The sequence below is a fragment of the Balaenoptera acutorostrata genome, chromosome 8 (assembly GCF_949987535.1).
Source record: "Balaenoptera acutorostrata chromosome 8, mBalAcu1.1, whole genome shotgun sequence".
Classification (NCBI taxonomy): domain Eukaryota; kingdom Metazoa; phylum Chordata; class Mammalia; order Artiodactyla; family Balaenopteridae; genus Balaenoptera; species Balaenoptera acutorostrata.
Window position 1 is genome coordinate 70,709,471 of NC_080071.1, and position 15,337 is coordinate 70,724,807.

At 36.0% G+C, this 15,337-nt stretch overlaps 1 protein-coding gene across 12 annotated transcripts in view; it reads right to left on the reverse strand.

Moving 5' to 3' along the window:
• Nucleotides 1-15,337, reverse strand: part of IKZF2 (IKAROS family zinc finger 2) — a 176,056-nt gene that overhangs the window by 9,525 nt on the left and 151,194 nt on the right. For 10 of the 12 annotated variants that reach the window (XM_007187867.2, XM_057551576.1, XM_007187866.2 and 7 more), the window contains 2 exons: nucleotides 12,826-12,963; nucleotides 4,615-4,758 (listed from right to left, as the gene is read on the reverse strand). In XM_007187867.2, coding sequence (XP_007187929.1) covers nucleotides 4,615-4,758; nucleotides 12,826-12,963 — 282 coding nt within the window. The remainder of the gene's footprint in view (nucleotides 1-4,614; nucleotides 4,759-12,825; nucleotides 12,964-15,337) is intronic. The other 2 variants (XM_057551582.1, XM_057551581.1) reach the window with 1 other exon arrangement.

Genomic DNA, 15,337 nt, shown 5'->3' on the forward strand with positions numbered 1-15,337 from the left:
TGTATTCTGGAAAAATACTTTCATGTGGCTAGTATTATTACAGGTTTGAAGAAATGTCCCCCAAATGAGATGAAGGTAATGATCGGAGTAATGAAAATGGAAGAAAAAATATGATGAGTAATTATCTTGTAGCATACAATTAATATTGCAACATCAAGAGTTTAAAAGTTAAGCTAGACAAACCTAATCTATATTCTCAAAGAGGTTACAGTTTAGAGGGAGTGACAACAATTTAGGGATCATTTATAATACAGTGTGATATGTGGCATGGGATCAAATAAGAGGAATACATAACTCATAGTAAAAGAAAACTTCTTGAAGAAAGTGACATCAGAGAGAAGAATGTGATGACAAATATTAGCCAAGTAAAGGAATGGTGGGGGTTGGAGCAGCTGGTAGGAAGGCTCAGAGGCTAGAGGGCATGACGCATTCTAGGGGTTACTTACACTTTGCATATGGCTGAGAATGGGAATAGATGAGAAAGTTGGCATCAGATAATATAAGCCTCATTCAACAATTAAGGAATTTGAATTTTATCCTGAGAGCAGTAAGAACTGAAAGGGTTAAACAGGGAAGTGACTTAACTAGATATTTATTTAGCAAGATGGTTTAGGAAGTTGTTGCTGTAGAGATGTAGAGATCATGGTGGCTTCAACTAGTAGAGTGGCAGTGGAAATGGGGAAAATTCGATGGAATGGAGAGAATTTTAGAAAATGTTGCTAGAACTTGGTGATTATCTAGACACAGAGAATGAGAAAAAGAGGTTAAGTATGGAGCCCAGGTTTCTGGACTGGGGAACTTAGTGGATAGCAATGGGATAGAAAAGATGGTGAATTCAGATTGGGGAATACTATGAGTAATAAGTCATGTCTAATAAGTACTGAGATATAGTCTCAAACTCAGGAGAGAGATCTGGGCTTGAGATATAGATATGAGAGTCATCAGTTGATCAAAAGTAACTTCTGAAGCCATGGGAATAGATGATATCACCCAGGCATAGGTAAAGTGTGAAAAAGAGAAGGTCAAAAATAGAACCTGGAAGAACATCAAGATTTTTATGCCTGCCCATAAACTAGGGCAAGTGGGATTTGAGCCCCATGCTTAGAGAGCCCTGGGCCTTGCTCCTCATGGAATAAGGAATGCACAGGGACAAGGGAATGTGCTTACCTGGAGCTTACACCCTAGACCGTACTCTGGGTACCCAGGACCCCAGAATTCCTTCTCCAAATGGCCGGGAGCTTGCACCAAGTGTCGCACAGTCCTCTTCATAGGGTCCATTCTCCTGAGTACCAACTGTGCTGCCGGTATGTACACTCTTAGGCCTGAAGAATGGTCAATACACTACTCTTTGTGTGCTGTGTGTGGGGTGCGATGTGAAAAGAACTTGGATGTGCAGACTAAAGTCTACACGTATGTGCATGAGGCCCCTTTTTGCTACTGGAAAGAATCAGGAGTGGGTTTAAAAGAGGGGCCTGGCTGCAGGTCAGGGAGTGGTGGTTCTGCTCATGCCTCCAAGGTCTGATGTGGAACTCCTAGGAATCTGAGAATTCTATATTTATTTGAACTCAGTCTTCCAGATTAGGAGGTTAGAACGCAATAGTTTTTAAGCCTGATTGATAATATTAAAATATTTAGGCATATGAATTGAGGCCTCCATTAGTACTGTTGTCCCATTTGCATAACTGTTGGGGTAAATCCATAAAAAAGACTGAGAAGGAGCAATCAGAGAAGCTGGAAGAAATGCAAGAGAGATCAATGTCATAGAAACCAAGGAAAGAGAGTGTTTCCAAAGGAATTAACTATTCAGCAGTGCAAATGCTCTCTAGGTTTAAGATGGTCTAAAAAGGTTCCTCTGGACTTGACACTCTGAAGCTAGTGGACACCTCAGTGAGAATAATTTCAGCAGAGCACAAGGAAGAAAGCCAGGTTGTATAGACTGGGGAATGAGTAGAAAGAAAGAACTTATAGAAAGCAAGTACAGAGAACTCTTTCAACAACTACATCCTTGAAGAGAAGGAGAAAGTAGGTAGCTGGAAAGAGACCTGGGTTTGGGGTTAGATTTTTTTTTTTAATCATGAGAGTTTATCACATTGAATGCCAAAAGAAAAATGCCAATAGAAGGGAGAGGTTAAAAATATATGTGAGAAAAGCGGAAAATAATAGTGTAAGTTATCTGGGGGCTGGGATACGAGAATTCCGGAGCGCAAGAAGAGGAATTAATCAGAAAGAAGGATGCTTCTTTCATCAATGAAAGAAGAAAGTATTCATGTGAATGCACGTGATCCTACAGGATTAGTGAAATTATACTGAAATTATTTCAACTGATTTTATTTCCTATGAATCTAGATGTAATATCACCAAGGAGTGAGATATACCATGTTTTGGGAGAGTAGAGAAAGGTCGAAATGCCCAAAGTGGCGAGTAGGAGAGAAAGCTATGCAGGGATGAATTAAAGGAAGGCTGCTATATAGTAGGGATGAGACAACGACAACCGGTATTTGAGATCAGTTACTCATTTATTTACAGTGATGCTAATTCATAAGGCTGTGGGATTTTCTCTAAAATTACTAGCAGCTATGTAGATGTGGAAAAGAGGCTCAATTGGCTCCATTAGAGAGTGGAGTTTTACTAGGAGAAAGATAGAAGGACAACAAGACAACAGAGTCATAGAATCTAAATTGAATAAGAAAAGAGAGGAGGAAACATATACAGAAAGTTCAAGGATCTTTCCTGGCCTGGAGGGCTTGATGAAATCAAGAACAATATTTAACTGAGGGACATGATAAAAAGAAATTTACAATAAGTGTGGAATGATGAAATTTCTCACTTCAAAAGACATCATGAAAACAGTTACTATGCAATTGTTTGTTATTCAGTTGACCCTTGAACAACATGGGTTTGAACTGTGCAGGTCCACTTATAGGAGGACTTTTTCAACAGTAAATACTATAGTACTACATGATCCATGGTTGGTTGAATCCATGGATGCAAAATAGTGGATATGGAGGAACTGTGTATAAGGAGGGCCAACTGTAAATTATATGCAAATTTTCTACTCTATGAGGGTCACTGCCCCTAACCCCTATGTTGTTCAAAGGTCAACTGTGTATTACCACTAGGATAGAATCCAAATAAAGAAAAAATACCATCAAATTCTAATAAAAATCTAATGTCCTTATTTTAGAATCAAAATGTAATTTTAAAACATCTATCCTTTTCTAAGGAATGTAATCATATCAAATTGAGAGTAGCATCTCTAAGTCAAGGGAAACATGAAAATATTACAAAGAGCAGAACTAAGTAAATCCAGAAAATAGAATAGCAATAAATTTCATATTTTTCCAACTATACTAGTCTCTAGTTGAGACATAGATATTTAATGGACATCCATCAAATTAATTTTAAAAATAGATGAATGACATTTTTAAAAAGTTATTTATAAACAGGAAGAAAGAGACACAGAGAAATAAAAGTAACTTAGGGCCCAAGGCAGATCTGAGTATACTCTCAGGGGCTAGTTTTAAACTGACCTAGTATAAATAAACTATGATCCTTGGGGCTACCCTTCAGCATTCCTTCAATGAACTTTGTCAGTTAATCTCTCCAGCTTGTCTTAAAGCGATATTTTGGTGATTTGTTAGTTCTTTAATTTTAGATTGAAAAGAAATCTTCTCTAAGTGTTTATTGGAGTAGGAGAATTGTATCACCCTTTCCTCCCTGAAATAACCAAAGAAAAGATTTTCTCTCAGTCACTACTCAACCCTCACAAGGATGTTCTATAATGCGTTTTGACACTAGAATGTGAGAATCTGTTTATTTTTATCTCTTCTAATTTTTACTCTATGTAAGTCTGTAAGAATATATATTACATATATAGTGATAATTCTTTATATTGAATCTGTTATTCATTCAGTTTTTAAAAAAAAAACTAGATGCTTCTGTATCCTCAGAGATACTTTACAACTTACAATTAGAGTTGGCATCATTCTGTATACTATATCAAAGAATATCTGAGGGCTTGGAAATGAAAAAGGAAAGTCTAACACATCACATTTAATCTTTTCAGTTCAAAACTGTAGGCTACATGAAAACAAAGATCAAAATATGAACTATAGATCCAAATATGAAACATCTTGAATGTAGGCTGCTGCATTATGTATTTTAATGCAGAATTTAAAAAAAAGATTTCTTTTCATTCTAGATTAAATACTAAAAGCATTAACATTGTGTAAAGAAAACAGCTTAAAAACCTGGCGCTAATGCAAATTTAAAAAGATTACAAAACTGGCTAGTAGGCTACATCATTTCCCTTAAGTATTGTTATTTGTTATTTCACTTTATGTAATATTTCATTTTGAGAAAGCAATTGATTACTGTCACTCTTTCCTTCATTTCTCCTTCTTAGGCCCATATGCCTAAGGGTGTGTAGTGTGTGTGTGTGTGTGTGTGTGTGTGTGTGTAAATGTGGTACACACGGAGTGGCATAATGGAGTAAAGAGATGGGCATTTACTTCATGAACTGAAATACACCAATATATATTTCTAGCACATGGGAACATGCCTTTGCTCATTAAAATCAATTTTTACAGAAATAAAACCCTTTGTAATGCTTACCCACAAACTTTTGTGGAGTGGAGCTTTTACGTTTTCCCATATTCCCTGTGAGCTTCTCTATGACAGCAGGTCTCTCAAAAGGCACCAGAGAAATATTGTTGTCCATAATAGGCTCTTGTTCCTTACAATCTTCCATAGGAGGTACTATATAAAACCATACAAAAAATGTAATCTGATAATTTCTTCAACATTTAAAAAGATACAAAGCTGGACTTGCCATCTCAATATGTGTTATACAAACATAAGCTAGTATGCTTGGATAAAAGTTAAGCAGAAAGAATAACCTCTAGTGTTAAAGTATACTTTTAACACTAGTGTGTGTATACTCACACACACACACACACAGAGGATTTGTTTTTATCCGAGTCTCTCTCAGATCAATGACATAAACTGTTGCCACTATTGGTGGCCAACATGTTCTTCTTGTGTCTCATCTTAGTCCTCTGAAAGTGTTTTTAACATTGATTAAAATCAATATTACTTTAAGACTGCACTGTTCTCAAGGCTTCTGGAGTTTATTTTTCTAAAACAATTTAAGTCGATTTGTTTTGGAGGAAACCTTACACAGACACACAGAAGAGCAGTATAATATTTAATCAGTTTTTTTTCACCCATGTATTTTCCTGTAACAGATTTTCTGTTTGATGAGCTGAGTGAGCTGTGAGCCCTACTGGCAGTAGCTACATACCTGCACAAAGCAGTCTTCATGAAGGAGATCCCGTTCTAAACATGTCCATGCACAGTAACTGGTGATGGCTTTATGATTGTAATTTATTTTAAAAAGAGCTCTTCAGCAGGACAAAAGAATCCATTTCTAAACTGGCGTATTTGCTTACTAAACTACTGCTCTAATTCATTTGACATAAACTCTCCAGTGCTGCTCCCTCTTTATCCCATTTGTCTAAGTTGCTGTGGGCTAATATATTAGTTCATAGATATTGACATTACATATTGACATTTATGGTGTAGACACAGAACTTATAAAAGTTGTTTTTGAATAAAAATACTGTCAAAGGACATTTAAGTAAAGATAGAGTAATATCAGAGACAGACCAGATCAGTTGATTAAAACCAATATTCACAGGAAGGACCATAACTTATTATTTCTTGATGACTGTTGCTTTCTCCAATTGTACTTGTGTCAGCACTGTTTGGAAATCTAAAGGTTTCATATCTTAGGATATCTTTACTTGTTCATCATGCACTGTAAAATGATTTATTCTGCTCCTTTCATTTGTAAAGGGATAGCCCCACTGTGTGAAACACAATGTATTATCCTTTATAAGGGCAGACACTAAGAGTGAGAAAGCAAGAGATGAAAGTTAAGAAAATCCAATGCACAATTCAGGTGACCTATTTAATAACCAGTACAGGTTGCTGATTTTGAAGAAATGAAAAATGGCATCAGAAAATGTTTTTGTAATTCAAGCATGTTTAAAGACATAGATATTCAACCTAAGTTTTGGGTTAACCTAGTATAGCCAGGTGGATGGGCCAGAAAAATTCAATCTTCAATCTCTGTTTTAATGGCAAGGGATTCTGTAATTATTGGATGTTAATTTGGAAAAAAATTGCAAGAGGAGACTTAGAAACAAAGAAACACATAGGTCACTTTCTATACGGATATAATTCATGATATACAACTGCAAAAAGATGTCCCCAGATATTACACACAACATTATGTCCTCTCTTAGCAACGACTAAAATAAGAAAAAAAAAACAACTTAAAAAGAAAAGCAAAGAAAGAATGACCACAGAATTCAAATAAGGGGGGTCAGGAGGATGGAATGGTGATGTGGTGGTGATGTGGAGGGGAGCTATGCAATTAGGTACAGATTATTGTCAAAATTTTAACTTTTGTTTTAGGTGTTGAATTCATAGGCACTTACTACATTATTAAAAAATAACTATATAACTGAAAAACTGGCCATGAATGGACCAAAGATGAAAATATGTCATGAACCAAGATCCGAAACGAAAGAAGGAAAGAAAAAAAAAGTTTGTTGTTGTCAATCTTGCTAAAAAACAGCAAAACTGGTTAACAGGGTTTGCCCCCAAATTGAATATACTAATTAGTTTTGAAATGAATAGTCTAAAACTTGGCAGTTTTGCTCTAAGTCTCACCTTGAATTTTCATATTTGCACACATTTAACACTCAAAACGAAACCTGGGTGTGGGAACTGTCCCACACCACATCCACCTCAATTCAGGTGATTTGTCCCAAGTTCAATGAAGCTCATATGAACTGAAAACAATGACTTTGGCAGAGCTCTGATCTAACTTCTACTTCACAACCAACAGTCCTTTACATATCAAATATTAGTCTTGTTTCTACCATATCAGCAGTAATAATAACAACAACAGACTCACCCTGTGTGCTAAGTACTGTTTTAAGGCTTTCCATCTGATAATTTATTTAATGCTTTCAACAACCCGCTGAGATAGGTACAATTACCATCTCTATTATACAGATGGGGAAACAAAGACCCAAAGATGTAATTTTCTCAGCGTGCTTTTTTTAAAATTGAAGTATAGTTGATTTACAATGCATTTTTTTTTCAATTTTTTTTACTGAAGTATTTTCTCAGTGTTTATATCTAGTTAACAGGGAATATATGAGTAGAACCCAGGTGGTGTGACTCCAGAGCCTGGGCTCTTAGCTACTATTTGAGTGTTGACTTTGTATAAACAAGTTTGAAATATTTTTAAGGTCTCCACTGAGAAAAGATCTGATACATTTTATATATTACATAACTAATCTAAATTATTTGCTTTCATGTATCTGGGTGCAACTCATCAAAGTGTTTCTAGATATACATTGCTTGAAACACAAAACAAGTTGTCTAGTTAACTCAATAATGCATTAATCGCATTGTGAGACATTCAACTAGGCTAAGAAAATACCAATATGCAAACTTTACTTCTTAGAACAAACTTCATAACCAAATATCTTCCTTATTTTTGAAGTTATAACCAGGATAAAAATATTTATCCCTGCATTATTTCATTATCTCACCACACTGATTAATCATAAAGATAGAACCATACAAGTGTTCCCAACATAGCTATTTTGCCAAACAATCCACTCAAATTTCAAATTCCAAGAAGACACAGTCTGAGGGACCTAGATTAGGTCACATGTCCACCCCCCACCAGAAGAGGGCAGGGCACCTAGACTGACAGTCCTGCCATGGCTTCAGCCGATTAGAGAGGACAGCTCTCTAAAGGAAAACAGAAGTCTTTTTAACTATAGGAGGATGAGGGCATGTATGACATGTATGACAGGCAAACAAAACAGATGTCTTCTATTTTGTCACAAATTTTCTCCATGTTGTAGAACATAAAAGAACTTTTATCTACATTATATTCTTGACAACACTGGGCAGTGCCCATACTTGAAATCACTCTTTCCATTTTCCCATCCTCTGGTCTTACTCAGCTTCATTGCTCTTTTTTTCCCCTTCCTAATGTGTTCTTGGTCTTCTAGATGTCTCACTCTATGCTCTATATAAGGTTATACCCATATAACCTTATAAAATCTCTTACTTTAGACTACTACCTATATAGTGATGGCTCCCACATCTTTATTGCCTACTGAGACTTCTCTCAAGAGCTCGAGATCTATATATTCAGCTTCCTTCTAGATAGTTTCACTTGGCTGTCTCTCACAGGTGCCTAGAAGATAATGTGTTCAAAAACTGAAATCTCTATTTCCCTCCCCAAACTTTCTCTTCTTTTCCTAATTTCCATCTCAGTGAATGACACTACTATCTACCTGGTCATCCATGCTAGACACGTTGGGAAAATCCTAGATTTCTTCCCTTTCACCCAGTCTTCTGCCCCTCCTCCCTATCACCTCTCCTTATATATACGCATAGAGGTACTATGTGTCTTAGATTCTACATTTATAGTTGCTTTCAATTAAATAACTGTTCTGCATATTGCTGGCTACTAAGCCCAACTCAACCAATCAGGAGACTGTTGCAGTGGACTACTTGGCCCTATCTTGACTCTTCTGATCTATCTCCCACATTTCTAGCAATAAAATGTAAATGTAATAATACTTTTTAGGGTGAAGTACAAAATTCTTTGCCTAGCACAACAGGTTTTTGATGCCCTGTTCATTGCCTCTCTTTCAGACCTTATCACCTTCCAATTTCTCTTGCCTTTACCAACTGGGCTCTAGTTATACATAAGTACTTGTAGGTCCTTAACCCACCATGCTCTTTTAGACTTCTATTTCTTCACACATGCTGTTCTCTCCACATGAAACACCCTTTTCCATTTATTTAGCTGGCTATTCTGCCTTTCAAAACCCCACTCAAACAAAAATTTCCCTAGAAATTCCTCTTGCACACCCACTGTGATTTAGATATCTGTCCTCTGTGCCTATCATCTGATGCTTATCACTCAATGCTGTAACTGTTGGTTTACTGGTCTGTTTCTTCCAATAGCTGGTAAGTGACCTTAGGTAGGGACTGCATTTTATTTGACTCTGTGTCTTTAGTACCCTTTACGATGTGAGACAAATGTAATAGTCAGTGGATGTTCACTAAACACCTTAATGAAGGAAATGTTGTCACCCATTGGAAATAGGTTGAACAAGCTTACTAGGAAGTTTATAGGTTCCCAATTATGTCTCCATCCTTGCAATAAAGAAATTCCCTTTACCAAATAATTCAAAACATAAACATAAGAATATATATTCTTGATTTAAAGTTGGCTGTCTCTCTGGGTCACACTTTCATTTTTGTCTTCAGGCAAGGAGGAAAAGCTAATTACATACTTTGCTTTTTAAAGCTTTTACTTGAAGCTGAGAAGACTTGAAAAATGAGCATAAAATAACTTTCAAATAAGATAATCTGCCATAAAACCCAATTCATCATTATCTTTATTTCCAAAACTACAAGTCATCAATTTCCTCCTTTTCCATCAAACTTGAGGACTTTCGATTCTAACTTGTAAATATGTCTTCAGTGTTTCATCCTTTTCTCCTGCTGCTTCTCTTCATCTTTTCCTTGGCATTCTCAGGCCTAGTCTCTCCTCACACTCCAGTCAGGCATCTATCCTTTATTGTACATTGGTGACACTGTTGTTTAGAAGACAGGAATTTGATTACCCCAGTGAAATTCAAACACTGGATTAGCATGTAAAGCTCTATCGTTGCATCACAACCTACTGTTTTAGTCTCATTTCCTACCACCCCTTTAACTCCAACTATGTTCTACATCTAGAAACTTGTTAATGTTCTTTTATACCTCCAAATCTTAGCCTATGGAAACTTCTCTCCCTGGAATGTGTAGTTTCTGTGAATCTATCAGATCTAGGCAATTTTTCTCATCCTCGTGTATAGATCAAACACTTCATTTAAGAAGCTTTTCCTTGACTTTTCCAGTCAGTTAGGTCACTTCTGCATCTGTGCTTCTGGAGAAGTGTATATACACCTTTATTAGAGCATTTGCTTCATTTTATTGATCTTTTATGTATTTCCTACCAGACTACAAATATAAGAACAAAATTGTATCCATTTATCTTTATATTCCCAGAACATTCCATAGAGCTTGGCACATAGCAAGCCCTCGATATATGTTTCCTGAATGAAGTGAAAGAAAGTCTCTTTGACTTCAGATGCTTCCTCACCAAAAGGAGCCAACGTGGGAACACGTTTTGGGAAAGAAAGGCTAGGAAATATAACAATGTCAGATATGAAAAAGAAAGAATAGTAATTAATTTCAAAGAGCTAACGGGTGACCACAATGATGGCAACCCTCCTACCTACTCTGAAAGAAAAGACAGAATAACAGATACTATGTAACAGGATACTAAGAGAGGGAAGGTGTAAATATGAATTTCCCTGTGGCTCTGTCAAAAACGAGTCACATGCCAAGCCATGTATGCGAGACAAGGTTAATGATGAACTGTAGTAGCATTTTATCCATATTGTCTCTCTTATGGCATTTATCAACTCCTACCTCTAGGGCCAATTCTCTATTAAGCATGTTAACAAAAGGAAGCAGAGATTAAGGATAATCTCCATTTATTATTACACCACACCTAGAAAAAGTACAGCATGAAATAGTAATATAAACTTATGTGGTTAAAACTCCATCCATTATTGAAGAACAAATATTTGGGTCTATAAATGATATCAAAACCTACCTGCCCCCTCCCATGCACACACACACTCCACCTTGGCTTTGTCCCCTGCTCTACCCAGTACCTGAGTGTCTTTCCCACTTTCCTCACTCTTCCAGTTTCAGAGCCATCTGTAAAGGCCTTCGCCTGTCAAGGGCTAAGCGATCTGGGGAATGGAGGTTGATGCTGAGGCTGTAGTTGTTTAGAAGTCTTTTTACCCCAAAATATACCTGTTTAAATTTTTTGGCACCACTTATTCTACAGCTGATTAATCTCTCAACAGATAGTTACATGTTGACTATATTTATGTATGCCTTACCTCACTCTAACAACATAAGGTCTTTTAGGAGAGATTCTATTTTTCGTATTCACATGTGTTTGCAACACAGTTTCATAAATAACTGTGAATGGAAAAATTAGTTAATAAAACTAATAATCCAGTCAAATGCCAAAATTGCAATGAGAGAATATTATACAGAAAAACTAGTAGTAGTGCCATAAGCTGTCTTTGGAAAACTTTGGCATGCCCCAAGCCTCCATCAGCTACCCTGCCTCAAGCCACCTCTAAAAGCAGCAATTTGAACAGAAACAATGTGCTCAGTAAGTAAATGAAACCTCAAATGCCTAAGTTAACACTGGTAAGTAACATAACTTTATAGGGGATGCAATATTTATTATTTCTTAATATTTAATGCCCTGAAATAGTAAAAAGAAATTTTTGGGTTTTTTTTGTACATCCAATCACTTTTAATTCACACCAAGCCTATGAGTGACAAACTCAGACGTCACATAGCCAGACCAGAGTTGTCGGACTCCTAGGTCCACCATTTTAACCTCAATGCTCTGGATCCTATACTACTGTCATAAGCCCCAGCAATGCAAGCTTGCGGTACCAAATTTACAAAGACTTAAAACATGGACAGGTTTTTTAAAATGTTGGTTGATAATAATAATAATATAAAAACAAATAGACTCAACTCACAACAATGACGGAATTAAATCTGATTCTTTAGATTATATAACCTATCCTCAATACAAAGAAATGCTTCAATTATTCAGGAAAACAAAATAAAAGATTCCCAATTCAACAACAAGTAATCACTAGCTGTCCAATAAACATAGTTCCACAGTACATACTATATAAAACAAACAAAAACCTCACAGATAATCCTTGAGCTGCCTATAAATACAAAACCGATATTTATATTTTAAAAGTGACTACAGGATTTCCCAAATGTACTATTTAATACTGGGCAAATCTTTTTAAAATGAAAGATATAAATGTATCAGTAAGTTAACATTTCTGCATATATTTGTATGAATAATAAAATTAATCAGTATAAAAATACAATTAGTAGGACCACAGAGATGCCCCAAATCTAAAGAATTAAAATTCATAACTCTCCTTAAAAAGGATGATTTACTAACATTAACTTTTTAGTTATAGATAATTATTAATTGATAAACCTTAGGGACTGCTTTCCTACCCCCTATTGTAGGAGATCAGGATGTTTTGTTTGGGTTTTTATTTTTGTGGAGGGAAGTGGTGCCTAATTTTGGTCTAGATTGTTCCCCATACTTGTAGAAAGCAAAATCAGTAACTTCCAAGATAAATCACAAGACAGATTGGAGACATTTTCAATTATATCACTGATCACTTACCTAAGAGAACTGAAAATACACAAATAACCAATTACTCCTTTTAGAAAAACCTATAGACTTATGTGAAACCATCTCGAACTCTTCGGTGCAGTCAATGTAAAAGAAGAGTAAAGAGTACCTTACTTTGGTGTATTCAAGGCCAGCCGCCATTATTGATGGCAATTCAAACACATGCTATCAGAAACAATTTGGGTGTATCACAAAAACTCAATACAGCTTGTTTGCAAAGTGTCCCAAAGCTCAACTCATTTCAAGTACTTAAGATAATCCCATACAAAGTGAGTGTGACCTGAAATTGCTCTAAAATAGACTATAATGTTACCTTCATGCTGAAGGGTAGAGAGAACTATTTAACCCATAACAAACGACGAAAACAGGGGAGAATGAAAATGGTGAATGCCGTTGCTACCCACCATGGTGACTCATGACCTGCCCGGCAGCCTCCATGCTGACATTCTGGAGATAGTTGTGGCAGCGTTCCTTGTGCTCCTCCAGTGAACTGCGCTGCTTGTAGCTTCGTCCACAGTAGTTGCACTTGTGAGGTTTACCCACTGCGAAGAGAACTCAAGGTTAGTGTGCTGTCAAGTCTCATCCAAAGCAAAATTACCAGCTAACTTTTGATAGTCTGGAGGAAGCATTTATATGCTTTTCAGACTTAAATCTCTTCCTCCACCACACTCCAGTTGAGGCAATTAAAGATAATAGACTTCTACCAAGATTAAAAGACAGCAAGAAAAGGCAGATCGTACCTTTGTTGATAGGGGAAATAATGAATCAAAATCATGCTCTGACTGTATCCTAGATCATGAGAGGCTGATGACTGATCTTCAAATTATCTGACTCTTAACACTAACATTTACTCTTACACAGTTCTCTCAGCTCTGACTCATTCAAAAGACAAATCAGGAGTGTCCTAGATACATGATGAGAATTATTTTTATTTATTGGGAGGGGGCTAAGAATAGAGAATTTTACTGAAGGAAACTAAAATCCAACAACTTGAAATGTCATTGTCTAATGAAAAGATTATTCATGGGTACCAAGAAGACTAGAAAGAATTCAGGTGATGAGAAAAAGCACAGATAAAAGAGAGTTTCTCTTTTCTTTCCACCTTGGTAATAACTATTCACACATGCAAAACTTTGCGGCAGATCAGCCTATTCTCCCACATCAGTCAGCACTGTTCTTATATTACCAAGAATTAACCTACTAGGTGCTTTGAGTCAGGATTATTAACAATAACCACCAAAGCCCTAACATATTTAGTTATACAATGAGAGTGATACTTAATTACATATTTCACATTCAGGAAATGAATTATTTTCTAATAGCCACATCTCATTATACCTGGTAAAATACTTCAATGCTCACATTAAAAAAAAAAAAAACTTTAAAAAATTAAGAAGGGAAAAAAAACATTTAGGGAAAGAGGTGTGTTTTAATGTAAGACTATTCACAAGGGTATCACAGAGCACTTTGATTCTTAGTGTTGAATGGATACAGAAAACCATAAAGCATCAGGTGGTCTGTTGCCAAAGCCCTCAGTTAAGCACATTGTGAATCAGGTCAGCTGCTCTCATTTGACTCCCTTAGGAATCATTTTATTTTGCCTAGAGGACAAATAGACAACTCTTTTTCATGGTCAAAGATAGCATCCTCAACTCCAGGTCCCTTACAAACCCATGCTAGGATAATGGTCATAAATGAAATTGAAATACTTTAACAAGACAAGGTATTCACACCTGCATAAAAATTTCACTACATTAATTAAAGAAAAACAAACAAACCTTTAGATTGTATTTGAGGTGCATATAAATTCAAATCAGTTATTTGATAATCGCAATATTTTTGTAAACCGTCTTAAAAAACAAAAGCTATCTAAGGCAGGATCAGTCATTTCTAAAAATACTAGGAAAAGTAACTTCTATTTTTCAGAACCAAGAATTTCTGGGAAGTAAAAACCAGGTAGCTTTTTATATTGTGAGGACTCTTATAGCACTGTGTGAGAGCATAAAAAATACAAGAAAGTATTTTTTTAGTCAAAAATATTAATGTAAATAGTATAAATATATTTATATATAATTGCATTCCAAATATGGGGCTACATATGACAAAAAGCCTTTTATGAATGTTCTCTCAACAAGTCTATAAAGCAATTAATACTTGTTAAGCATATACACTGTAGTTAACAGCCCACTATAAACTAGTTCCATCGTCTCTGTCTTCCCCTTCTTAAGTCCTGTTGCATTGTGTCCTGTGATACCTATGTTTTACTGTGAACATAATATCCTCCTATACTTCTTCCCCTTATTTCTCTAAGCAATTGACACCTTTTTAACTTAATTAAAATATAGTTCTTGTCCACTCCCCTTGGCTCACAACCTGCTATAAACGCCCAACTCCCCAGATAAGGAAGAAAAGACAGGATACTTTTTACTGCCCTCATTTTAGAATTCAATCCCATCTGCTTTACTTCAGCCTCTCCCATTTTGTCATCTGTTGGTTTAAAATGTCACTCTTTCCTCTCTTCATCCCATCCTTGTTCTCTGTGAGTATAACAGATATTTGAGTAAATTGCTCTAAAAGTATAACCTCAATTTCCCCAAATCTTCATCTGTATTCTATTCCAGCAATCCACATACTGGGTGACATGCTGGACTCTGACCTCTCATAACTATTCTATGTCTAAGAAATTTGTTCTGGAAGTGTTCCACCTTACCCTTCTACATGTCTCATTTAATGAATCTTTATTGAAAGCCTACTAGGTACCAACACTGGGACAAGGCTGGAATGTAAAGTGGAGAGCAAATTCTCATGGTGCCTATCCTCATGCAGCCAACAGTCTGTTGAGGAAGACAGACATTTAAGAAATATACAAGCAATACATTACAAATTGTAAATTCTACAGAGCTAAAGAATGGTAAG